Here is a 25,841-nt window from a genome sequence, read left to right as displayed (position 1 = left end):
TGTTGCTGGCAGGTATTATAGTAAACTAATAAGCTAGCAAATTGCACGTATTTTATCGGCAACTTATGGCATTGTAGTCGTTTTTTTTTTTTAAATGTGCCTAAATAAGTCAAGACGTTGTATTGATAGGGAGCTAATAGCAGCTACAGGAACTGTTAAGATTTTATTAGCTTCTTCGATTATTGTGAACAACACCGTTAAAACAAAGCGTTACGTTTCAACTTACATGTCCCTCTTTGCGTGAGACGTCCGAGAGTGACGCATTACACTATCATGTTAATATTTCTAAACAGAAACTGCATCATGCTAAATGCTACCGTTCAAATATTGATTAACTTTCATTAGCAGCGGAAGAAACTGGACTTGGTGAAAAAGGGGGTGGGATCTTATTTAGTATCTTAGCAACGCGGTCGGAAAGCAAGCCGTTGTCGTGAAAGTACGGAATCCCGCAGACGCCAGGTTTCGAAATAAAAAAAGATGTCGGGGAAACGCATAAACTCAGTTGAGAGACCACCAGCACTTTTTTTTTTCATTAAGTAATCAAAAAATGATTGTCTAAGTTAAGTGATGTTGGAAAATTGGACTAACTCTTAATACCACAATTAATTGCTTTTAAGTAAACAGGTGTTAAATAACTTTAGCAAAATATAGACATACTACAGCCTGCACAAACAGTTAAGAAACCTGAGAGTTCTGAGTTTTACTAAAATAAATGTTTTAATTTGACATGATGTTAATAGGATGATGTGGTATATGGCTTTGCTGATGGTACCGGCAATGAATAAATGGTTTTTAAATGTTATTGCTGGGTGCCACAATTTGTATATAGTCTGTATCCATCTTGCATCCATGAGAGGACAATATGTTTCTGTTCAACATGCTGTCCTCGTTCAGCAAACAACATTGTTTGTTTGTTTGTTTATTTATCCTTGTCTTTGACTACAAAACATTGATTGTATTTATGAAGGTCTAAGAACAAAAAAGTAGGATTAAAATAAAAATGCACAAAAAAATAAAAAGTCTGAGGCACTTGAAGTTGAACCCTTCACATCTTACATCAGTCTCTTAAGTTTTTTACAGTAGTACACGTTTCAGATATTTTAATACAGGTTTTAATATTACAAAAATAAATAGGATAAAGAATAACCTACTACATTCAAAAAGTATGATATAAAATATTTTAGTATGCTAGGATTTAATAAAGGCAAATCACTGTAACATTAGCACCAGCATGATACAACTGGACTTTAATTCCTCTATTCTGCAACAAGATTTTTTATAGAACAATCCAATGGATCATAATATATTCAATTTAAAAAATCTATTGTTTATTATGGCAATGTAATTTTAAATTATGATTTAAATTTGCTTAATGAAAATTACACCAGGATGCATAATTTTTTGTTGACACCATCTTTCTGCCTGTTGAAATTGTTTGTGTTTCTCATAAAGTACAAACATAAATAGTTTGTTAACATGAGGAACCAAATATTACCTATACCTGGAATAAGAATTATAAATTGTGTTAATTGACTTTCTTCCCCTGAAAGTGTTTGGCAAAAGTCTTGATTGAAGAGACTAACTAATCCAAGCCTTCTAAACCGTGCACATATTTAATTTAACATCAAATATGAGTAACTTTGTTAATTTATTTAAACTTACTTTGAAAACCCCAAACTTAAATGTTTTAATTTCAGATTCTATATAAATAACAAGTTAAATAATGAATGAGCTTAACTATTTTAAAATCTTTGACCCCTCACATGAGTTTTCTCAGGAATATCAAAAATACTTTCATTTTTTTAATTAATTTAGGATTTTAAGGAACAGTTGCTGTTTCAAACTATTACTTAATTCGATTACCATTTTGATTTGACTGAATAATCAATATTTATTTGTAAATTTTGTTTTTTTTGTAGTGACAATATATTTCTTATGATAAAAGTTGGGTTTTGATTTTGAATGTTTGTCTTTCAAATAGGCTTATAATTCCAAATTGGAAATCTTTACTTATGTAATCATGAAGATGTTCAGTGTTCATTCAAGTAGAATTGTATTTGTTTATTTTTGTAAATTATACATATTAAAAAAATAATTTTTATTGTCCTTTTGCAACAAAGTTAAGTCAGTTCATCTGGACGGCTTCTCTTTTTTTGTCGAGACGTTTTTTCTTTCATCCATTGGACTTCATCAGTCTGAGGAGCCACAACAAACAGCACACTCACATATAGTGAGCCAACCAGTTTGCTGGTGATAAGATGGTTTCTGGGGCCTGCCCTCTTCCCCGTCAACTCCTCTGAGGCAGCCGTAGCCAAAGTGGTTCAAGACATCAAAGTTCTTGCTCAATAATCCAGGTAAAACTTCCAACAAATCCAACTGATGAAGTCCTTTGAATGAAGGACGAAACGTCTCAGCAAAAAAAAGAAAAGAAAGCGTCCAGATGACGATATTTAACTTTACTGGATTTTTTATCTGGATTATTGAGCATGAACTTTGATGATTTGTATCTTTGATTTGAACTCCACATATAGGTGCTCACATAAATATCCAAACCTCATTATAAAAATTAGAAGCAATACTAATATGTCTAAGCCTATGAAAAATGTTATCCCTCTGTTTTAGAAATCATATTCACAAATTTACAAAATATTTCACCAATTTAGGAAACCATAGCCATGGATTTGCAATGGAATTGGTATTTATGGAACCTAGCAGGTGCTCAGTGTCAAAATTAAAGACATCTGTTACTTAGAATTAAACTGAATGCGCAGGTTTGCAATATGATCGCATGGTTTGTTACAAAAACTGTAGAGTTTATATGCAGTTAGTGTGTTGGGCTTTGTTTACAATCATAGTTTATGTTTTCAATGAAGAGCAGAGGGAGTAAATTTAAAAGTGAGAAACAAACGTAACTACAACACAAGATCAAGTCCAAGTAGGTTTTATTACCATTCGCATCACATGTGGTACATGAGGTGGAACAAAAATGTGTACACAGGGGCCCAGTTACATCCACAAATAACAAAAATATCCATCCATCCATTATCTTTTACCCGCTTCTTCCATTTTGGGTCACGGGGGTCGCTGGTGCCCATGTCCAGCAATCACTGTGCGAGAGGCGGGGGACACCCTGGACAGGTCGCAAGTCCATTACAGGGCCACATAGAGACAAACAAGACAAACAACCATTCACTCTCTCACACCTAGGGGCAATTTAGAGTTACCAATCAGCCTAACATGCATGTTTTTGGTCTGTGGGAGAAAACCGGAGCACCCGGAGAAAACCCACACATGCACAGAGAGAACATGCAAACTCCAGACACCTGAACCGAGGTTTGAACTGGGGACCTGCTTGCTGAGAGGCAGCAGCTCTACCAGTTGCGCCACCATGCTGCCCCTAACAAAAATATAAAGTGTAAAAAGAAACAGTAAATAAGGATCTAAGCTATAAAAATATGCTAAACTAAGAATACGCTAAACACTAATAGTACAAAACAATACGCCGAACAACAGCAGCACGAACATGAGTCTGTGTGAGCAGATGAGTAGCATGAAATAATCAGCAGCATGAGCAGCATGAATAATCAGCAGCACATATCAACAATAAAAGTGGCATTACAGTGATTTTTTTTCACAGTGATAATCCTGATTAGAGATTTATGAATCTAGAGCTTCAGGGTAGAAGCTGTTCCTCAATCTAGTGGTTCTGCACTTAATGCACCTCATCAATCTGCCTGAGGGGAGCGGGGCAAAAAGAGTGTGTGCTGGGTGAGTGGGGTCCTTCATGATGCAGGTGGTCCTCTGTAGAGGCATACAATGAGCTTCTTCTGCTCCAATGCTGAAGTTCTCATTGTGGTTCACAGAGGTATAGTGCAGCGAAGGAAGAGACAGGTGAAGGTTTCTGGGGAAGCTGTAGCATTTATTATCCACTCTGTCACATACAAGTGTCTCTGTTACTCATAACTGCTCCAAATCGCTTATTTTCTCTAAAAGAACTCCCTTTTAGACTACTCCTGGCTCCGCTCTCTAGAAACAACACGCTTGCCCTCTGCTGGCGTTGCGGTGCTAGTGCAACAGAGATAAACACCACAACAGGGTAAATGTATGGAGCTCCATATTATATATGGCTCCTACAGACAGTTTAATATTTAAAAAATCTAAAATTCACCAAACTTGATACATTTTTAATCATCACTGATCACTTATCGCCATCTTTTTATTTATTTATTTATTTTAAGAAAACTTTATTTAGCAAAAACAAGTACAAACAAATATGGCAATTCACAATAGCGTAACTCTAAAAAGGGCATAACAGAGGCAGACTTGGATATGAAAACAAGGAAAGAAAGAAAGAGAGAAAAAATAAATAAACTAAAATAAACTACAACAGGGCAACACGGTGGCGCAACTGGTAGAGCTGCTGCATCTCAGCGAGCAGGTCCCCGGTTCAAATCCCGGTCCGGTGGCCTTTCTGGGTGGAGTTTGCATGTTCTCTCTGTGCATGCGTGGGTTTTCTCCAGGTGCTCCGGTTTCCTCCCACAGACCAAAAGCATGTTAAGCTGATTGGTAACTCTAAATTGTCCCTAGGTGTGAGTGAGAAAGTGAATGGTTGTTTGTCTTGTTTGTCTCTATGTGGCCCTGTGATGGACTTGCGACCCGTCCTTTGTGTACTCCACCCCTCGCACAGTGATTGCTGGACATGGGCACCGGCGACCCCCGTGACCCGGGATGGAATAAGCGGGTAAAGATAATGGATGGATGGATGGATTGTCCCTAGGTGTGAGTGAGTGGTTGTTTGTCTTTTCTCCCTGTGATGGACTGGAGACCCGTCCAGGGTGTCCCCCGCCCCTCGCACAGTGATTGCTGGACATGGGCACCGGCGACCCCTGTGACCCAAAATGGAAGAAGCGGATAAAAGATAATGTATGTATGGATGGATGCATTACTGGGCAATTCCATTAACATTTCATGCAGATCTTTATGTGTTTCAATATATTTCAGAGATTTCACATATAATTGAAATCCAGATTTAAAAAATGTTAAAAACTGGTGATTATTTTAGCACTCTCTGTTTATGAATAAATAATTTTGCCAGACAAAATATCAAATTACAACCGAGTTCCATTTTTTTTTTTTTTTTTTTTTTTCAATAATACTCCAAATGTTACCATGTCTCTGGAAATAGATTCAGGAAGTGTAATTTTCAGTGTGATCCATCTTTCTAAGTGATTCCAAAATATTTTGGTTGTGTTGCATTCATAGAAGATATGGTCTATTGTTTCTATATTCTGTTCACAGAAGGAGCATTTATTGTCATCAATATTAAAACGATTTCTTAGTAGTTCTTTGGAGGGGTAACCTGCATTTAAAATTTTAAAGTGTGTTTTTTTAGCCTTTGGTTGTATGGGGAGTTTTAAAAATAGAGTTCTTAACATTTCTATTGATTTATTTGTCAAATTTGCAAAGTTTGTTATTTTTATGTATTTTCCCAGGGAATAAGTTTTCATTTAGACAGCTTCTAATTGTGTGGTTGTTGGATTTTTTGTTTGTTTGTTTTTTGTCAGTAAATGGTATTCCATTAATAGATAGAGTGGGTAATTGTGGGGTTATAGGATTATATGCTATTATATTTTGATTCTGATTAATAAATTGTTTTGGTAATGTTTTAAGTAAATTCAACTTTGTGGGGATAGAATTTATACTTTGCACAGAATTGTTCATAGTTTACCATGTATAACAGACCAAATGTTCCTCTCCATCCAATCATTGTAAAATAATGAATTTACGAATCTCTAATTCCATATGCTATTGGAGTGTGGTAATTATGTACGTAGAGCATTTTCCAGTATAATAACACTTGTTTATGGAAAGCTGATAATTTGATGGGCAATTTATGTATATTGAAATCAGCTAGAAGTAGTAGTTTATTTATTTATTTTATCGCCATCACTTCTCTTTCGGCGACTACTGTGACGTCTTAATTACGCGTCAGACAGCGGAAACGTCATTCTTATGCGTCTAGGGACAAGTAAACATTTCCGCTGTGTCGCGATGGACTCAAACAAGGACGAAGCTGAGCGGTGTATTAAAATAGCCCTGAATGCGGTCAGCAACAATCAGCTGGACAAAGCCAGAAAATTTCTAGAGAAGGCTCAGCGCTTATTTCCAACAGACCAGGCCAAAAGTACGTCGAATAAACGTCTGTCTCGACAGCGATGGTGTCCAAGTTAGGCCAGCGCTGTGAAACCTAATAGCTAATGTTAGCATGTCTGGCTATCTACCGTAACTGGAACTTGTAGTTTCTTAGCCACCATGTCCATATTATTTTCCATATACTTACATGTTGCCCTCAACTGAGACTTGGTTATTATTATTTGCGTTGAAATTCTGTGTAGCTTCCTTTAACGCTAATCGGTAGTATACTAGCAGAATAATAACTATGAAGTGGAAACCTTGAATAATAAGGTACCACTCTCCCTCTCTTTGCAGATCTGTTGGAGTCATTATCTCAAAATGGAAAGCCTCCAGATGAAAATGGCAGTGCTATGAACGGAGATGGAGCAGGTGTGAGACACCGCAGGGACAGAGATCATCATGCGGACGGTCCGTCACACGAGCACACAGACTCGGCCAAGTCTTACACAGCGGAGCAGCTGGAGGCTGTCAGAAAGTCAGTGCACTTTATCACCTGTCCTTGTGCTTCAGATTAGTGTTATTTCTGTAATCACTAATAAACTGGTGAGCTCCCTCCCCCTCGAGAGAGATTAACACACCTAAAAGATGTTGGTTTATAAACAGGGATGTCAAACTAGTTCTTGAGGGCCATTGTCCTGCATGTTGCAAATGTTTCTATCAATACTTCAACGCACCTGATTCAACTGAATGAGTCATTACCATATTTATGCAGAGCATGGTGACATACTGAGGAGGTAATTACCGTTTGAATCAACTGTGTTGGAGCGGTGAAACGACTAAAGCCCATTATACGAAACACCATGCTGGGCCTGAGATGCCGTCTTGCAGGATTTACGAAAGTATTGAGGACATCCTAGTAGTTTGAAGTCTAACCACCACTGTTATACCTCTTAGCTACCAAGTGGGGTAGTGACAAAGTTGCCTGCATCAATAAATTTATGTAAGGTAAGTTGGCATTGTGGCTTGATGTGTGACATACCGATGACAAACTATCTGACTGCAGTCTTATGATTGATGTCCAACACACATTTTTGTGTGCACTGTCCATCCTAACCCCACTTAAAACACGTGTGCCTCCTTTTGTTTGGCAATGCTGGCTTAATTTATGAAAACTCAACATTGTAGCAGCATGTGACTGGTCAGATTGGTGATTTATGAACAGCCAGAAGCAGCCTAAAGAGTGCTTTGTCTTTGAAGCCATAACATAAAGCTGTTCTGTGGTGGCCCCCTAGGAACTGAAGTTTGACAACCCTGTAATAAAATAGATTGATTGGTATGCTGGCTTTAGCCAGTTTTTTAATAGCCAGCATCACTCACACTTGAGAAAACATATATATCAATAGGCAGACACCTCTGATGTTGTTGGCATTACCATATGCTCTTTTGTCTGTGTTTCCTGAATGCCTTTCACGGCAAGATTTATTTATTTATTATTTTCTGTACCCATAAGAAGTTGTTGAGAATATTATGTTAATTTTTATCAGAACAGTTGTCATATTTACCATTGAAATTGTAAGACCTTTTTTTTTTACTTACCGTAATTGTTTTGGTTAGATTAGATATTTGGTATGGTATGGTATAAAGTTTATTCATTTTAAAAAATACAAAACAATTTCATAACAATATAAAAAATACAAGAGATTTAAAATGAAAGGCAGCAGAAGAAGAAAAAAAATCTTATTATATCTGCCCCTTTAAACTTCACTTTTGGAGAGTAAATATGGTTTTAAGTTGAAACTGCATTATAGTGAGCCTTCAGTTAACTGCAGCACAGGCAGTCATTGTTTGTTTTTATTTTGTTTTCTTCAAGTTCAAGTAGGTTTGTCATTCTCATCACATGTGGTACATGAGGTGGAACAAAATTATGTTCGCAGGGTCCCAGTTACACCCAACAATAGCAAAAATGTAAAGTGTGAAAATAAATAGTGTATAATGATCTAAGATATACACTAAGATAAACTCTAATAATGCAAAACAATATGGTGTAACAACAACAGCCTGAACATGAGTCCATGGTGAGCAGATGCGTATGAATGAACGTAGGAGCTTGAGATCAGCAGATTAGTCACTTTATGAGTGACTAGATTTATGAGTCTTAACAGCTTCAGGGTAGAAGTTGTTCCTCAGTCTAGTGGTTCTACACTTAATGCTCCTCAACCTCCTTCCAGAGGGGAGCGGGGCAAAAAGTGTGCATACTGGGTGAGTTGGGTCCGTCATGATGCAGGTAGCCCTCTTCCTGCATCTGGAGGTGTAGATGTCTGTGATGGTGGGGAGGCTGACTCCAACAGTCTTCTGTGCAGCCTTCACCACTCTCTGCAGAGTTTTACTTTCTGCAGCTGTGCAGCCTCCATGCCACAAGTTGATGCTGGAGCACAGGATGCTCTCCACTGCACACCTGTAGAAGGAGGTGAGGACTGAGCTTCCCAGTCCAGCTCGTCTCATCCTCCTGAGAAAGTGGTCTTTACTTTTCAAAATCTAGTAGACTGTATGGTAATCTGCATGAATATGAAACTCATATTTTGGGCAAAGACAAACAAACAGATTTCATAAATTGCCAGTAATTTCACATGATTTCTAACCTTTGCCATTATTCATTGGAAAAACCATAACCAGTCAACCGCTAATGATTAAAATGTCACACTGTTCTAAAAATGTTAAATCTGGTCCTCTGGACATTCAAAAAACAAAACAAAGCAAAACAACAACAAAAATGTAGAAATGTTTCGTCTTTCATACGAAAGACTTCCTCAGTCTGAGGATGAAAGATGAAATGTTTCTACATGTTTTTGTTGTTGTTTTTGTTTTGTTTTGTTTTTTGAATGTCCAGAGGACCAGATTTAACATTTTTAGATTTTTTTTACCTGGATTATTGAGCATGCATCACGATGTCACACTGTTCTGAAAATATAAGAGTTTAGGGATTGTACAATGTAATCTTGCTGAACATGTTTACAGAATAAATTATTTTTAGGTTGATTGAAGTATAGTTTATTCCCTTAAACAGATAAATATTTAAAGTATACAAAAATATAATTGTCATAATGTGAATTTTATTGTATTGTCAGAGTAGTGTAGAATGCATATTACTCTTGTTACTCAGTACATAGTTTGTTTTACGTGTTGTTTTTGTTGTTGTTATTACTGCAGGATTAAGAGCTGCAAAGATTATTACCAAATTCTGGGAGTGGAGAAGGCTGCCTCTGAGGAGGATCTTAAAAAGGCTTACAGAAAGCTAGCGCTAAAATTTCACCCAGATAAAAATCATGCACCTGGAGCCACAGAGGCATTTAAAGGTAACCATCAACTTTCTGTGGGGGATAACAGGGAACCCTTGTATTAAGTACACGTTTGTTTATGTTTTTCAGCTATCGGTAATGCATATGCTGTTCTAAGTAACACTGACAAACGAAGGCAGTATGACCAGTATGGAGAGGAGAGAACACACCCGAATAGAAACAGACAACATCACGACTTTGAAGCAGACATTTCACCCGAGGACCTCTTCAACATGTTCTTTGGTGGAGGCTTCCCATCAAGTGAGTGGAGACCAGATGATGGGTCTGAGGCCCAGGAGTGATAACCTTTATAAATATTGTGGCAGAGCTCTGAAGCTTCAGCTGCTCCTGAAACTCTACGTTTATGAAAAATGCACCAGTAAATACATGACACTTAGTTTTGGTTATCAGCAGGTAAATTGACAAGTCTGACTGACTTCCTGTTTTCCCTTTAACACTAGCATCATCTGATGATGTATGTAACACAAGTCCATGTAGTTCAGGGCTTTTCAGAAGACCTACTGATTTGATTGTTGCTCGCAGCTGCTGTGATGTGGTTTGTGGGTCGGTTCATTTGCATATAAAGTAGGATTCAATCACTCCTGGTCACTCAGCGAGCATGGAAAGACACTTTTTGATCCATTCAAACTTTATTTATACAGGTTAATCCCATTGAGATTCAGGGACTCATTTACAAGAGAGACCTGATTTTAACAAAGAATGATGACAACAAAGACAATAGACAGTCTTAAAGGATGCGTACAAATTGAATTTTTTTTTAACAAGTGAAAATAAAATATTTAAAAGAAAATGTAACAGTAAAAACATATAGGTTGTAAGGCGGTGTAGAAAACTAAAAACAGGAACATGTCTGCATTGGTTTTTGCCAGGAACTTAACAGATGTTTGAAGCCACTTAGAGAGGTCAAGGTCGAGAGCTTCAGATCTTTTTGCAAGTTATTCCAGGAAACAGGAGCAGAGTAGGAGAAGGCCCTTTTGCCAAGAACAGTCTGCACTGAGGGAACACTGCAGGTAATAATGTCCTGAGAGCGCACGCTGTAGCTGCACTCACGCAGTGACATGTAGGAGGAGATGTATGAAGGCAACAGACCAAGAAATGATTTAAAGATGAAAATTATTGTTGGATGTAACTGATGTACTGAAACTTTTCCACTCATTATTTGATCAAGCTAGAAATCTTTTAATGAAAAGACACAAAAAAAACATTCAGTAGGATTTGTGTTTATTAATATTGTCTGTTATGTGTGCAGGCATTAATGTAGAATCATCTCTTTTTTACAAAACAGGTTGGTGCCACTAACATAAAAGGCAAAGTACAAATTTGCAAAAACATTTATCTTAATAGAGGAAAAAGTGATATTTTTATTGCTAAAGGTACTGAGGTGGTTTTACTTGCAATTCTGAGATAGTAATATTCAAAATATGCACAATTAAGTACAACAAAATAAAACCAATGGAATGTCTTAAAGTCTGGCTGGTCTAATCAAGTTGAAGTGTTGCTAGACCATATTAAATGAAGCCTATACATTCTGATATTTCTTGAATGTAAGGAAATGTCATCATCAGGGATCATATCATGTAACTACTGTATTTTCCGCCGTAAATGTTGCTCCGCCCTATAGGTCTCATCAGTCCAAATATGTCTAATAAAGTGGAAGAATCCATAAATACATCGCTTTGCTGTATACGTCGCATTTATTATGCGTCACCGCTGACAACCTGGAAATGTGTGCCGGTGCTGTGCCAAAAATGGAATGGCTGTCAAATGACAGCTGCTGGAGCATGCACGGGAGGACTTTAACAAGAATTTAACAAGATTAATACTTAAAAACAATTATTTGTTTGCTCGAAATTATAGCAAGGTGTGTCTCAGTTAAACTTTTACTTAATAAATTCACTTTGACGGTCAAGTCAACTGCATTCCAAAAGTCGATATGCGGAAGTAAGCGCATGCACGGGACGAGTCACTGTTCAAATTGAACAAGATAAGCACCTAATAACAATTATTTGTTTGCTCGACTGTATAGTAAAGGTGTGTCTCAATTGAACTTTTCCTTAATAAAAGGACTTTAACGGCTGTATTTCAAAAGTATTAGATGCCTCGGTGCTCTGGTAGCGCGCAGAGGGAGGAAATCATGGAGGAGGAATGCTTCGCATTTCTTAGAAATTTAACAAGCTAAGCACTTAAAACAATAATTTGCTCAGCTGTGTGTCTCAGCTGAACTTTTACTTAATAAATGCACTTCAATGGTCAAATTATCTGCATTTGAAGGTGGCTTACTGTGACAAGCCGATTGTGTCATTAATAATCACTTTTACCTATTACATGACACAACGGCATGCCATACTACTCTGGTGCCATCTAGCGGCTGAAAATGGTAGTGTTCAATATTTTCGGTCAGAATGAATGAAAACGGTCATATCTCAGCCAAAAATTGGTTCATGAATATGGGAAAAATCCATAAATGAGTCACTTCGGCGTATAAGTCACAGAGCATGCAAAATATGCAACAACAAAAAAAACGTGAGTTATTGGGCGAAAAATACGGTTGTTTTTTGAAACAACAGTTGTGTTGAAAATGTGAATTCTTGAACTGAAATACCACCTATTGTAGAAACTTCACTACTAATTTAATCTTTTCCCTTTTTTAGGTAATGTACATGTTTACAGAAATGGAAGAATGCACTTTGCCCACCAAAATAGACATGAAAGACGGGAACAGCAGAGAGATGTAAGTCCTGTTGGTAAAGCCTAACTAAACTTGATGTTTTGCTTTTTTACTTTATTTTTAGACTTTTTCTTTCCCCCTCTTTCTGTTGGAACAGGGAGGTTTTGCTCTGCTCGTCCAGCTGATGCCCTTACTAATCCTCATCATTGTTTCTGCTCTCAGCCAGTTGATGGTGACGCAGCCTCCATACAGCCTTAGTTATCGTCAGTAAGTATTCCATATTTATTGGAGTTATCAGCAAAAGCTCTTCAGCATCTGTTTTGTATCCAGTTAATGTACCTTCTGCTTAATAGGTCTGCTGGACATATTCACAAAAGGCATACATCTCACCTAAAGGTGCCTTTCTATGTGGGGGAGCGTTTCAATGAAGAATTTACAGGCAACAACCTGAAGAATGTTGAGAGAAGTGTAGAAGAAGACTACATCTCTAACCTAAGAAACAACTGTTGGAAGGAGAAGCAGCAAAGTGGGTTTTCGACTTTACAAGCCCGTTTAGTACGGAACGCTTCAATGAACAATGTGGTCATTTTAAATTACCGTAATTTACATTTTAGATTTAAAGGAAAATTGATTTTAATGATGAGGAACAATTTATAAATTCCAATTCCTTGGAAAAATGTTTTCCCACATAAAGCATCATTACAAACTATAACAACGCAATAAAAGAGCGTGGGCGTTTATGTGACCCGCACTGGTATGTGAAGCTGTCCCTTGTTGAAAATATTTGAGGTACTATTAAATAAGAAACGCAGTAAAAGAAGTCTAGAAGATTTAAACAGCTAATATCTTGGAACGTGCGAGTTGAAGAGCGTATGTAAGCATCAAAACCACAGCAGTTCCCTACACTTTCAGAATGACCATCAAATGTGACTTTTGGTGCTTTTGAACCACAGTTACTGCGATTTAATCACTTCTTTTGTGTTCTCCCCTAAGAACTGTAGCCACTTTATCTTTGTTTCAGAGTAGGTGCTTTCTTGCTCATGCATGTCTATAGAGGATTGGATTAGTCTGAACATCACCTGCCACTCATTTAAAACATGCGTTTGCACTCTAACGACAGCCTCTTATGCTAATGAAGACAGTTTGCTCACATTTACAAAACTAAAAGTTTCCATGTGGTTTAAACATATCAAGTTTACTTGGAGAGTATGGTACCAAATTCACATTTTTTCATTCCCCCTAAAGAAAACTATGCACTAAATGTACGATCTGTCAGTGTTTCAACCTCTTAGCACCATTTTTTTTTTAATTAATTCATTTAAAATAAATTCATCAAAATAAAAAAAACGTTGAAAAGGACGCAGAAAGAAGAAAAAAAATTCTTATAATATCTGCCCCTTATTTTAAAAAATAAAAATAACTACAAGCAAACAAGAACCTACGCTTGAACAATCTCCAAGTTGAAAATAAAAAACATCAGGTATCCTTCACCTGGCACTATACCTTCCCTACAACTTTAACTTAATCAACTTTTTAAACATATACATTGTTTTAGATATGTTTATTGTGATATTGAGGCAGTTCCATAATCCTATTCCCTGAATTACAACACAGCTCCTTTAGACTAGTTCTAAATGAAGGTTTTACAAACATTTCCATTCCCTTAAGGTTATAATGACTCTCTTTTTAAACAAATTTTATTTGAATACTTGGGGGTAATATTTTTTTATGAGCTTTATACGTGACTTGTAAAATACTATATTCAACCAAATCATAAAATTTTAATAATTTCAACTGATGAAATAATATATTTGTTGGGTGACCATAGCACTTCCTGCTAATAATTCTTATAGCTCTTTTTTATTTTATTTTATAAAAATAGGATTTGTAATTGTTTTGCATGATTTTTCCCAAACTTCAATACAGTAGACTAAATGTGGAACAATCATTACATTATACAATAAATACAAAGCTTTGTCATTCAAAAACTCTTTTACTTTATACAGTAATGCAACTGATTTAGCTATTTTTATTCTTAAGTATTTTCCACCACCATAAACACATTTTGTTTTTTCATTCAACTGTATTCTTTCCCCAAAAAAGCACGTAGGGTTATTTGTTTTAAATACCTCAGAAAATTTAAAAAGGTGCCTGATGTTAATAATTAACTTGTACATTTTATAACATTTTTCTTTTCAATACTGGTAAAGATGAGAAATCCATGACCACTGTTGTTCCTTTGTTTAATTAATGACCTAAATTCAGGTATATTAGCCCGAGACATGAAGAAAATACACCTGAATTTTTACATGTTGATGTAAATTATTAGTCATTTTGGATTTATAAGAAAACAGAAAGTGATACTAACTATATTTGTTCTTTCAGGGGAAGGCTTGCTGTATCGCGCTCGTTACTTTGGGGATTCTGAATTGTATCAAAGGGCACAAAGAATGGGGACTCCTAGCTGTTCCAGACTATCTGAGATTCAGATTATACTGGATGGCTAGTAAATACTTGCACTATTACTGGTACGTTTCTGCAGACGTCACTATAATTATGTCTTTCTACCAGCACGAGCTGTCAAAACTGTCTTTTCCCCAGATTTGAAATCATTTAGTCAGCATTTCGTCAGCTTTGTTAGCTTATCGCGGCGTGTTAATCTGGCAACAGATATTGAAGGGTCAGCTCTGTTTTTTTGTCAGATTGCAGACGTCAGTAGCAGAGCCTGGTTGGTCACTGTCAATTATTATTGACTCTCTATCATGATCAAGGGTCAAGTTTCTACAGAGGGTTTTGTAAATGGTTTTACCAACATAAATGGCTGCATTTAAGGTGTAAAATGTGCTTAAAACACAGGATTGTTCAAAATGGTTGTCAGCTGTTTCATGTAGAATACGAACGTAGTAAAAATATTTGTTTTTGTGGTAACGTTTTAAAGTTAACAAAGCTAATAGGTACATTTTCTCTCTTTTTTTTTATAGGTGTGATTCTGAGGAGAAATTGGTCGGAGCCCACTCAAATTGGAGCATTTTTCTGCAGCAAATCAAGAAACTTCAAAACATGCCTTATGCGTTGTTGGCAGGAGGCCTCGTCAGAGGTTCTTCCAGCCGCTCGATTTAGCCTGACGTCCTGTAGAACTGTGAGAAGCTTCGACTCGACTGCTGACCTTTTCTTACTCCTCTCCCGGCGGCAGCCATGAGTCCATTCATTTTGGAACGTGAGAACGTTGATATCGGTTTGATAAATTAAAGCTGCTGAGATTAGCTTTCCTTCCTGAACATTTTATTTTTCCTGACAACAAAAAAAAAAGTAATCTCAAGGCCTTCTCACAGACACTCTGAGCCACTCACGAGGAAAAAGTAATTTTTTTTATAGTTCTGTAAATACTTAACTTTTAACAATGCAGGAGGGGTCGTTGGAGTCATTTACAATGTTTTGTGGATTTGCTTGTAGCCTGTTGGATCATAATTATTAAGAGTTGTTGCACAACTAAAAGTAAGACATATTTATTAAATTAACAAACTAAAATTGTATACGTTTATTTGAATAAAATTTGTCCAATGATTGATCGCTGGATAGTCTTGTTTAAAAACAAATTTGCTCTTAAGCCAACTTGTGTTTTAACCTGTGTGCGTTTATTCTGGAATAATAATGGAACAAAATAAGAGTTCTTATTATTGAGCACATTTTATCTTGATGCAGTTAACAGCTTGAGACTCGTTGGGGAGCAAAGGAGCAGATGAAAACTCGGCACGTTTTGTAGAAAATAATTTATTCTGTTTTTCAAGTACAAAACAGGATGCAGGCGGTAACATTCGGCTGTCAAACAATTCCCTGAAAGGCGTCACATTTTGTGGGAACGACAATCGACTCGCGTTCAAACGCGAATCTTCACCGAGGAGTCATATAGCTGCCATGAGACATTAGCAAGTTGGCCCTCAGATGAAAAACCATTTGATCCAGGACCTTTGTGTCGGTGCAGTTCAGTTTATAATGGTTTTTATATCTTTACAAAAAAATCACTTTTTACAGTTTATCATTTCAGAGTGCTTAAATCAGCAGCATTCCTCGATCAGCAGCTCTCCTGAGCTGTACAGCTTCCTCTTGATGGCCCTGAAGCTGGTGCTCAGCTTCAGGGTGGTGCGGTGTCGAGGAGACGTGGCAGGAGGTAGCTTCCCACCCTTGAAGAGCTTCTGAACTTTTGGCCACAGTCCGCTGGACTCTATCCTCAGCACCAGAGTCACGTGGAAAGTTGGGACCAGAGTGGGATCCACTGCTATTTGATCCACAGTGCATAGTGAGCCCTGGTCTCCCCTCTCCACACACAGGTCGATGAGAGCCCCCCTGAGCCCACATGGCTCATTCACAGCCAGGTGGAGCAACTCCTCAGTGAGGCTTTGCATCAGGCAGTCAGGCAGGATGAGTCTGGAGCAGCACAGGATGTTGGATCCATTGTTGAGGCATTGAGTGATGGTGGCCATCACCTCTGCAGCCAGGGTCTCCTCTGGGGGGTAGCAGAAGAAAGCATCCGACTCAAACAGGGACACATCTGCCACAGATCCTGAAACAAAAGAGCTCAAGTTAGTAAAGTTGTAAAATGTCAAAGCACATATAACAGGAACCCCCTCGACAACAACGTACCAGATTCACTCCTGCAGAGCCGGTGTTTGCTGCCCTTCAGCTCGGTGAGCTTCTGCAGCAGATTGTTCCAGGACAGCCTCTGCGAGCCTCTGTCCTCCGCCGGGGACGGAGGGAAACTGCCTTCCAGAGATTGGTTGCAAGAAAAAGACATTTATAAAACAAATGCCTATTTTGCAATTAAAAGAAAGTGGGCCAAAAGTAAAACGAAATTAAAAAAACAAGTGCGATGGTATCCCCCTGTTAGTTGACCTCACTCCTTTAGTCGCACCAGCTGGAGAAAACGCTCGGAAACAATGGAACAAAGCCTTAAATACGCACGCGAACGCCCCACCGCATTTTTTCAACCAATCAGATTGCAGCTCACGTCCTCAGCCCACTAATCTGCCTGGTAACCTTTGATGAGTCACCCGAAAGGAGAAGCGCCCACCCCCTCAAGGCTGGACGCTTCCTTACTAAAGTTGTAGTTTGTTTTATTTAATAGAATTTTAAAAAAGTTACCAAAAGCAGTTAGAAACATAAAGACCCGCCCACCACACGAGTTTTTGATAAAACGAAGGAGAAAAAAAAACCGCAGAAAGAGTGATTCGTGTGGAGAAGAGAACCACACGTCCTGCACGTAGACCTTTAAACGTCTACCTGAGGGAAACTAAAAGCTCTCAAACAATCCGAAATGAAACTAGCTCTAAGGCTCAATAAAGGATGGATTCAGGATTTCTATTACACAGTAATTACTATTTACTGGGGGACTATTTTTCCTGAGATGTGGTGAAAATCTTGCCTAAATCCGTTTATTTCAACATGATAGTCGTGTTTTTCTATTGTTTTCACGTTTGTTTAACCCAGATTTAAATAAATTGCGCCCATTGTCTTAGAAATTGCTGATAAATAAAAAAAAAAAAGGTTAATTTAATTATGTGACCCATAGGAGAAACTCCTGACAGTAAACACGTACCAGTCCATCCCCCCCATGTTTAGTGTTTTTGCGTGATGTGCATGGTTCATGTGCATCATATGTGCACACATGTGGGTCTCCACACCTTCATTTTGCAGCAACACCAGATTTGAAATGCAAAGTGGAAGGAAGGGGGGAGGTTCAGACAGTCTGCATGATGGAAATTTCCACAGAAACACCAATATGCATTAAAGTCTTATGGCAAATCAAATAAAGCCTTTATTTTCTATGACCCCGTTTAAAATATATATATGCAAAATAAAGAGTCTGATTCTTTGCAGATCAGATAATTGAGTCTTGAGCACATAAACAGCATGTTTTCGCCTTAAGTGGAAAACCAATGTTTGCAGTAGTATTACGCAGACATGTCAGATAAGTCCTGGGGTGTTTGATTTAAGAAGAGAGGGAGAAAACTAAAAGTTCATATTCATATGTTTTTCCATTTTAGGATTTTTAGATTATATATCATTTTAGTTTGGTTTAAAATGGAACATAAGGAAGAAAAAAATATCAATTTTGACCTCAGATTTGTTTAATTGTTGTGTAATTTTACTTTTATTTACTCCATTTTATTATTACTTTATAGACTTGTCTTGTAATGAAGCTTGAGTTGTCGATGTGACACAATCAAAGCCAATAAAATCAAAGAAGCTGCCAGAATTCACGTCTAAACTCCTGCAGCAAACATCTTTGAAACCCATACATTTATTTTTTACATTGTGTCTTTTTTTGTTTCCAAAATGTTGTCACATTTTCTCCATCAATGTATTCCTAAATAGTGTTCAGTTTAAACACTAATAAATGGAAGAAAGTATCTTTTTATTTTACATAGAAGCCACAAGATGGTGGTAACATACAAGTTTTAAATGGTTTTGAACCAGTTTGACATGATTGTCGACAAGGAAGAGGGCCGGCACCAGAGGAGGGGGTGTGCCAGAGACACCATCTTTGCACCAACATAACTGGTTTGTTCCACTTTGGAGTAAGCTGTTTGGGGGAAGAATCAGTTTTGTGTTGTGTGTTTCCTTGGCTGATGAAGTCGTCTGGATGGAAGGTGAAACATTTCAGCAAAAAAAGAAACTGTCCAGATGACCTGACTGAAAAAAATGTTGGAAGTTTTAAATGCAAACAATAAAGAAGCTGTAAGCATTGTTTTATTAATATGTGTTCTTTTAGTGCCCTGTGGCACAAACACACAGTTTGACTTCCAATTAACCACTTTATTGGACCAAACGCACTGGTTTTTAATTCGTTTCTTAATGCGGAAAGCTAAATTTGACACATTTCTTTTTTTAAAGAAGGAAAACTGAAATGAAGCATGGCAGGTGCTGTGTTTTACAACTCATATCAGCCTGAGAGGATTATTTATGTGCAACAGAATAAATGGACTGTTATTGATCTTTTTCTGTAACTTTTATTGAAACTTTTCAGACTTGATGTAGATCTGATTTGTTTCTAATTATGTTTTGTGCTTAATATTTTTATTCCATATGCTGTAATTATAGCTTGTTACTTTTTATTTGATGCTGTGCACTTTGGTAAGAGTTTCTGTTTTAAATGTGCTACATAAATAAATCTGACCTGACTTGACTAGATTGCACCAAACAGAAATATTCTTTTTTTTTTTTTTTTGCTCTCAATTTGCTTCCATAACAAATGCTCAAATCAAAAGAGGCAATCAAACACACTTAAGTGAGGAAACTTGAATTATTTCAAACACTCCCTCTGCATATGTTTTGGCCTGTTTGTGGTTAGTTTGATAAAAGCTCTGTTACTTGTTGGATTGTGTATTTTCCAGGCTGCGGCTATAGGAGCATGTAACAATATGCAGAGGAGATTACGACAAGACCAATAAAACAAAGAGGACAGAACTAATATCTTGTTTGTCTGTCACAATAGTTCTGTGTTTATCAGGAGACCTTTCAGCTCTGAGTCCAGGACTCTGCTCTGGCTTTGTGATCCTGCGTCACCTGAAGCTGGAGCTAAGGCAGCGTTTTCATGTTGGTTTTGATTTATTGCTGGGAGAAGCAGAAACAGTCCTGCTCTCCCAGGGGAGCAAAAACTGTGATGTTTGGCCAGTTTTGCTGAGGCGCACGCTTCTTTATCAAAGCCTCAGCACTGTACACACCATTTTCAAACCGCCTGTGCTCCAAATATTAGCTCAAGACAAAGCTGGGTCTTCGCTTTACTTTGATCTTTTATTCGGAGTCTTGCGGTTTCTGAAGGTTTTTAACACATTTGTTAAACGTAGACAGAAGAACAGCCTGGTAAAGACAATTGACTGTGTCGCAGAATGCAACATTGTAGAGTTTTTTTTTTGCATTTTGTATGAGAGGCATTCAATAATATCACTTCAAACCTGAGTAAAAATCTAAACTTTGGCAGTAAAATTAATGCATGTTTATCAAAGTTGTGTGCAGTATGCTTTAAAGCACGCCAATTTTCTTGCAGTTTACATTTACATACTGTATTTACATACTTCATTAAGCCATTGTGTTTGCAACAGTTAAAGTTAAAAGTTGCAGTTTAAAATGTAATTAATTTCTTGCAAGCATGACATAAACCATCAAAATAAGTTATTTGATTTAGTTTTCTCTGGGATATCAGAATATTCTTTACTTTCTACCAATATAACTCAAAATACTTTTTATTACAGAGACCACAATGCCAATTTATATGAGTGTTTTTGGAGGGAAAAGCTATGAAGAGTGACTAAACTGCATTGGATTGAGTAAAGACTGTCAGGATTTAGACGTGCTCATATGTAACGTGTCCCTGAGTGAACTGCTACCTCTCACTTTAGAATCACTTCCATTATTTAGCAGAGCTGCCGCTGCGTTTTTATTTCAATTTTTGAGTTTAGCAAGACTGGTTTAGCTGTTGTTGCATCATCATTTTTATGTCTTTTATTGACTCTAAATAATAAAGGATGAGAATAACAGTTTCACCTTTCTGACCTAAGCAGTGTCAACCATTTACTGCTGAAACAAATCCAGTCAGTCAGCACCTCTTATTTTCCCGTAAACTTGATTTTATCATCTTTAAACATGCACATCCTAACATTCACTGAACCATGAAGCAGTTAAACCTAATGTTAATGTCATTCTTTATATCAGAGTAATCGGAAAATAAAGTTGTAAAGATAAAGATAAATAAAGATAAAGGTGATGTGTTTAAAAAAAAAATCCCGTTGAAGTGTGGTACTGTGTCAATGTTGAATGAATCAACAAATAAAAACCAGGTGGTGATGATGAAGCATTTAAAACTTCTAGGATTTCACAATCAGTTGCACCACTGGAAAGTTTTAGTTAAGGATTCAAAGTCCTTTATTTGTCATTCGCACCACATGTGGTACATGTGGTGAAACGAAATTGGACACGCAGTGTCCCAGTTACATCCAACAATAAAATGTAAAAGAAAAACAGTAATAAGATCTAAGATATGAACTAAGAAATACATTAACTAAAAATACATTAAGCACTAATAGTACAAACACAATACGCCGAACAGCAGCACGAACATGAGTCTGTGTGAGCAGATGAGTACGAATGAACACAGCAACATGAAACAGATCAGCAGCATGAGATCAGCAACATGGATAGTCAGCAGCACATATCAACAATCAAGTGGCATTACAGTTATTTTTTTTCTCTCACAGTGATTATTCTGGTTAGATATTCATGAGTCCAACAGCCTCATGGTAGAAACTGTTCCTCAGGCTAGTGGTTCTACACTTAATGCTCCTTAAGTGTGTGTACTGGGTGAGTGGGGTCCTTCATGATGCAGGTGGCCCTCTTCCAGCATCTGGAGGTGTAGATGTCTGTGATGGTGGGGAGATTGACTCCAACAGTCTTCTGTGCAGCCTTCACCACTCTCTGCAAAGCTTTTCTTCCTGCAGCTGTGCAGCCTCCATGCCACATGTTGATGCTGGAGCACAGGATGCTCTCCACTGCACACCTGTAGAAGGAGGTGAGGACTGAGCTTCCCAGCCCAGCTCGTCTCAGCCACCTGAAGAAGTAGAGTCTCTGATGAGCTCTCTTGATCAGGCTGGTGGTGTTGCTCCAGCTCAGGTTGTCATTCAGGTGCACACCCAAGTACTTGTAGCTGGAGACCACTTCCACTGCAGATTCTCCTATGTTGGGGGGGGGGGGGGGGGGGGGGGGGGGGTGGGTTGTTGTTGTTGTTGTATTATGTGTGTTTGTTCCTTCTGAAGTCCACAATCATCTCCTTCGTCCTATTCACATTAATGTGGTTGTTCTTCCTGCACCACCTCTCTAGGTGTTCCGACTACTGCCTGTAGCTGGACTCATCGTTGTTTGGGATGCATCCAACCACAGCTGTATCATCTGCAAACTTTACAATATGACAGCCTGGATGGGTAGGTGCACAATCATATAGAGTGAACAGTAGAGGGCTCAGCACACATCCCTGAGGGGAGCCAGTGCTGAGGGTTATGGTGGAGGAAGAGAGGTTGTGGATCCTCACTGACTGCGTCTGTTTGTTAAGAAGTCTAGGACCCAGTTGCAAATGGAGGGGCTTAGTCCTAGTGGGAGTAATTTGTCCATCAGGGTTTGGGGGATCATGGTGTTGAAGGCGGATGTGAAGTCCACAAACAGCATATGGACGTAGGAGTCCTTCTGCTCCAGGTGGGTGAGAGCAGTGTGGACCACAGAGGAGATGGCATCTTCTGTTGATCGATTCTCGCAGTATGTGTACTGATGAGGGTCCTCGTTGATGTTGATGGTTGTTTTGATGTGGATCATGACCGGTTTTTTGAAGCATTTAGCGACTATTCTGGTGAGAGCTACTGGCCCTTAAAGTAAACGTAATTTAATTTGTATACTGTGTTGAAGCCTTTATGGACCGTGCTGTCTTTTATTTAGAAATAAATAATTGTTTGAATATTAAAAAAAAAATGCCCTGATGTTTTAAGATTAACAAACATTATCAATACATGTCAAAGCAGTACTGAAACACCATATCAAAATAAATAAATATGATTTCATATATTTATTTATTTTGGCAATGTACAAATGCTTTTCTCAGCTTAGTGCGTCAATAAATATTTTATTTCACAGTTATTCCAAACAAAACTAAAAATCCTATTAAAATGATTATTTGTTGAACATTTACAGCTCATACTGTAACTTTTTTGAGAATAATACCGAAGTATTAAATGCCTGTCCTTGAATAAATACATATAATGTACAGTTTTCCATGCGTTTTAAATGAAGGTCAAAGTATGACGAGAAGGGACAGAGCTGTAGCTGTTTTGATCAAATTAAAAATAATGTTATGCACAATTTCCCACAATAATGTGAGATAACAAACTTGGAGTTTGGGTTATTATTGACTCTCAGCTACTACCACATCTCTTAATATCTGTAAAATTGGCTAAATTATAGCTATTTTTGTGCTTTCTAATTGCAAGTGGTTGTAAGAGCCATCTGTCATTGGATTTGCTCATAAAGATAACAAGTTGTAGATGTGCATCCTTTGATTATTTCCTGAAAGTTTCATTAAAATCCATCCAGTAACTATTCACCAAAGAAACAAAAATAGTCATGAAGCTGCTGTAGATGCACAACGCAGAAGTTACACTTTTTTAAAATGAAAATACAGAATATACAGTTTATTGATATTCTGAAGACAATTTTCAAACAAATCTGGCCTCTTTATGTATCTATATCCTTGTAATGTCCTCTTAACTCATACGGTATTGTTTTGTTAAAAGCATCACCTGATCCTTTGCTTTGTTCCAGCCACAACAGTTTAACTCTGAGTTACAGATCGTCTGACCTCATCACAGGGTGTTCACGTTTCGCTCAGACCTGAAACCCCCTCAGGCTCTCCCACTCTCCACTTTCACTCCTTTTTGTTCTTAAACATTTTGCACTAAAACAGCTTAACATTGTTGGCCTGTCATGTTTATCCTCTCCATGTTTACTCCTTTGTAACAGGCACAAGCACATTTTTTTGCAGTAGCTTCAACTTTTCACCCGTAATAAGGACCTTTCAATGCATTATGGACTTTTCACGTCATTTGTTGCTTTTAGTTTGATTTGTGTTGCTGGAAGTGAAGCAGTTTGCAGCTGCTGTAGAAGCACAGACAGTTTATTGGCATGTTCAGCAGTGGCTTATTAAAAAAAAAAAAGAGAGAAATCGAGTACTCTTCAGTTCCAAGTAGCTGCATACAGATGAATAATTTATTTCCCACACGACTGTGTAGCATTAATAATGAGCACACCTATGTAATTTTTATACATGTACGTGGGTGAATGCACGCTCGATTGCGTTCAGACAGATTGCATCATAGTTTTTAATGCTGGATACGCACGTTTTGTTTCAACAGCTTCCTGTCTCATTATTTTCCCCTCGTGAACTTGTGTTCAGTGGAGAGATTAGGCGACGCCGCGACTCGTGCTTTATTAGGAAAGGCTCAAAGACACTCCTCTAGGGATCAAATAAAGATGGCATCAGTTAATCCAGCATTTCAATTACAAGCTGTCATTCAGGGAGACTCTCCAGGACTGGGAGCTCTGAGGGCTGAGATACACACCAGCAGGGCAAACAGCTTGTTTTAAAAAAAAAAAACCTTCAGGAAAACAGAGCATCTGAACAAATACAGTGCATGAAGTGACCTCATTTAGAAATGTTCTCTTTGTGTTGCTTCCTGATCAGTCAAGTGAATCATCCAGAAGTGAAGCAGCACCGATAAAAGCACTTCTTTTTGCTACGTAGTTGATTTTAGTCACGAACATTTACCAAAGAGCAAGTCTGACAAACAATGTTCCCATTGCCCCTGTGAGAAATGAACCTAAGAATACAGATTAATTTGTGTTAAAGTCGGGAAGGTGTTTTAACTCAAAAATCTGTTTTCATTCATAATACAGCTTATTTATTTATTTATTTTCATTTACATCAGAAGAAAATTTAGACAAATGAGAAATTTGTAGGGAAAGGGTCAGAGTTTCAAAAGAAAAACCCTGATAATACCAGTCATTTAATTTTCTTGAGGAGAACACATTTAAAAGTAAAATGACTTTTATTTCTCTTTAAGTTGAGCTTCAATCGTAAAAGTAGATTGACAATGAAATCCAAACAACCATGCTCACAGATACATCTCCATGATCATCAGCTCCCTCATCAAGAAGGCCCAGCAGAGACTGTACTTCCTGCGACAGCTGAAGAAGGCCAAGCTGCCGGCCAAGCTGATGGTGCAGTTCTACACGGCCATCATCGAGTCCATCCTCAGCTCCTCCATCACGGTGTGGTACGCCGGGGCCACTGCCAGGGACAGACAGACTGCAGCGCGTTGTGCGCTCAGCTGAGAAGGTGATCGGCTGCAGCCTTCCATCCCTCCACGACCTGTACGTCTCCAGGACTGTGAGGCGAGCAGGTCGGATCACAGCTGACCCTGCTCATCCTGCACACGGTCTGTTTGAACCACTCCCCTCAGGCAGGAGGCTTCGGTCCATTCGGACCAGAACCTCCCGCCATAAGAACAGTTTCTTCCCCTCTGCTGTTGGACTCCTGAACACTCATAATGCTACCTCATAATTTCTGCTTTGGTCACATTACATCTGTATTATAACTGAATACTCCATCTGTACTGTTTTCTAAGCTTTTTTATTGTTTTCTATTGTATGGGTGTACACATGTTTATGTTATGTTTTTAATTTTACTTTATTTGTGGGTGTACACAGGTCTTATGTCTTATGTAATGTTCTAATTTTTACTTCATTTTTACTTTATTTTTACTTTATTTTACTTTATTACTATTCGCACCTTATGTCGAAGCAAATTCCTAGTTTGTGAATCTCGTTCATTGACATGGCAATAATAAACTGATTCTGTCTGATGATAACTGATGATGGGATACATTTGAAGGCCCTCTGTCCCACTTTGGTAGGAGTTGAACATAAGAATGCAGGCTGACAGAAAGAAGCTCAAAATAAAACTCTTTACAAACACAAAGTAGGTCAAGACATATCACTGGTTTTACTTTGCTTTTTTTAACTTTAATTTGCATACATACATACATATATATATATATATATATATATATATATATATATATATATATATA

General features: G+C 37.8%; 3 protein-coding genes across 3 annotated transcripts in view; 1 reads left to right on the top strand and 2 right to left on the bottom strand.

Annotated features, from left to right (window-relative positions):
- The window catches only part of parga (poly (ADP-ribose) glycohydrolase a), a 42,066-nt gene extending 41,711 nt beyond the window's left edge, over window positions 1–355 (bottom strand). The window contains exon 1 of the mRNA XM_037686742.1: window positions 227–355. The gene's annotated coding sequence lies outside the window, so the exon portion shown is untranslated. The remainder of the gene's footprint in view (window positions 1–226) is intronic.
- A 5,688-nt stretch (window positions 356–6,043) lies between these two features.
- dnajb12a (DnaJ heat shock protein family (Hsp40) member B12a) lies at window positions 6,044–15,612 on the top strand. The gene is made up of 9 exons (XM_037686734.1): window positions 6,044–6,184; window positions 6,490–6,670; window positions 9,343–9,488; window positions 9,561–9,731; window positions 12,143–12,222; window positions 12,317–12,426; window positions 12,513–12,685; window positions 14,545–14,687; window positions 15,141–15,612. The coding sequence occupies exons 1-8, from the start codon at window positions 6,052–6,054 to the stop codon at window positions 14,664–14,666; spliced, it is 1,116 nt and encodes a 371-aa protein (XP_037542662.1). The 5' UTR covers window positions 6,044–6,051; the 3' UTR covers window positions 14,667–14,687; window positions 15,141–15,612.
- A 521-nt stretch (window positions 15,613–16,133) lies between these two features.
- On the bottom strand, window positions 16,134–16,951 carry LOC119419414 (DNA damage-inducible transcript 4 protein-like). The gene is made up of 2 exons (XM_037686723.1): window positions 16,801–16,951; window positions 16,134–16,720 (listed from the first exon to the last, which is right to left on the bottom strand). The coding sequence occupies exons 1-2, from the start codon at window positions 16,949–16,951 to the stop codon at window positions 16,215–16,217; spliced, it is 657 nt and encodes a 218-aa protein (XP_037542651.1). The 3' UTR covers window positions 16,134–16,214.
- Between the last annotated feature and the right edge of the window lie 8,890 nt (window positions 16,952–25,841).

The sequence above is a fragment of the Nematolebias whitei genome, chromosome 1 (assembly GCF_014905685.2).
Source record: "Nematolebias whitei isolate Nwh7 chromosome 1, NemWhi1, whole genome shotgun sequence".
NCBI lineage: Eukaryota > Metazoa > Chordata > Actinopteri > Cyprinodontiformes > Rivulidae > Nematolebias > Nematolebias whitei.
Note: the sequence above shows the minus strand (reverse complement) of the source record. Positions and strands in the feature narration are given on the sequence as shown.

What these genes read in the sequence shown, in the direction of transcription:
- LOC119419414 (XM_037686723.1), bottom strand. Translation starts at nt 16,951, where the DNA reads ATGTCTTTTTCTTGCAACCAATCTCTGGAAGGCAGTTTCCCTCCGTCC. An exon ending in GCTCTGCAGGAGTGAATCTG is followed by an intron (nt 16,721 to 16,800) that starts GTACGTTGTTGT and finishes CTTTTGTTTCAG; the next exon opens with GATCTGTGGCAGATGTGTCC.
- dnajb12a (XM_037686734.1), top strand. Translation starts at nt 6,052, where the DNA reads ATGGACTCAAACAAGGACGAAGCTGAGCGGTGTATTAAAATAGCCCTG. An exon ending in TCCAACAGACCAGGCCAAAA is followed by an intron (nt 6,185 to 6,489) that starts GTACGTCGAATA and finishes CTCTCTTTGCAG; the next exon opens with ATCTGTTGGAGTCATTATCT. An exon ending in GACGGGAACAGCAGAGAGAT is followed by an intron (nt 12,223 to 12,316) that starts GTAAGTCCTGTT and finishes CTGTTGGAACAG; the next exon opens with GGAGGTTTTGCTCTGCTCGT.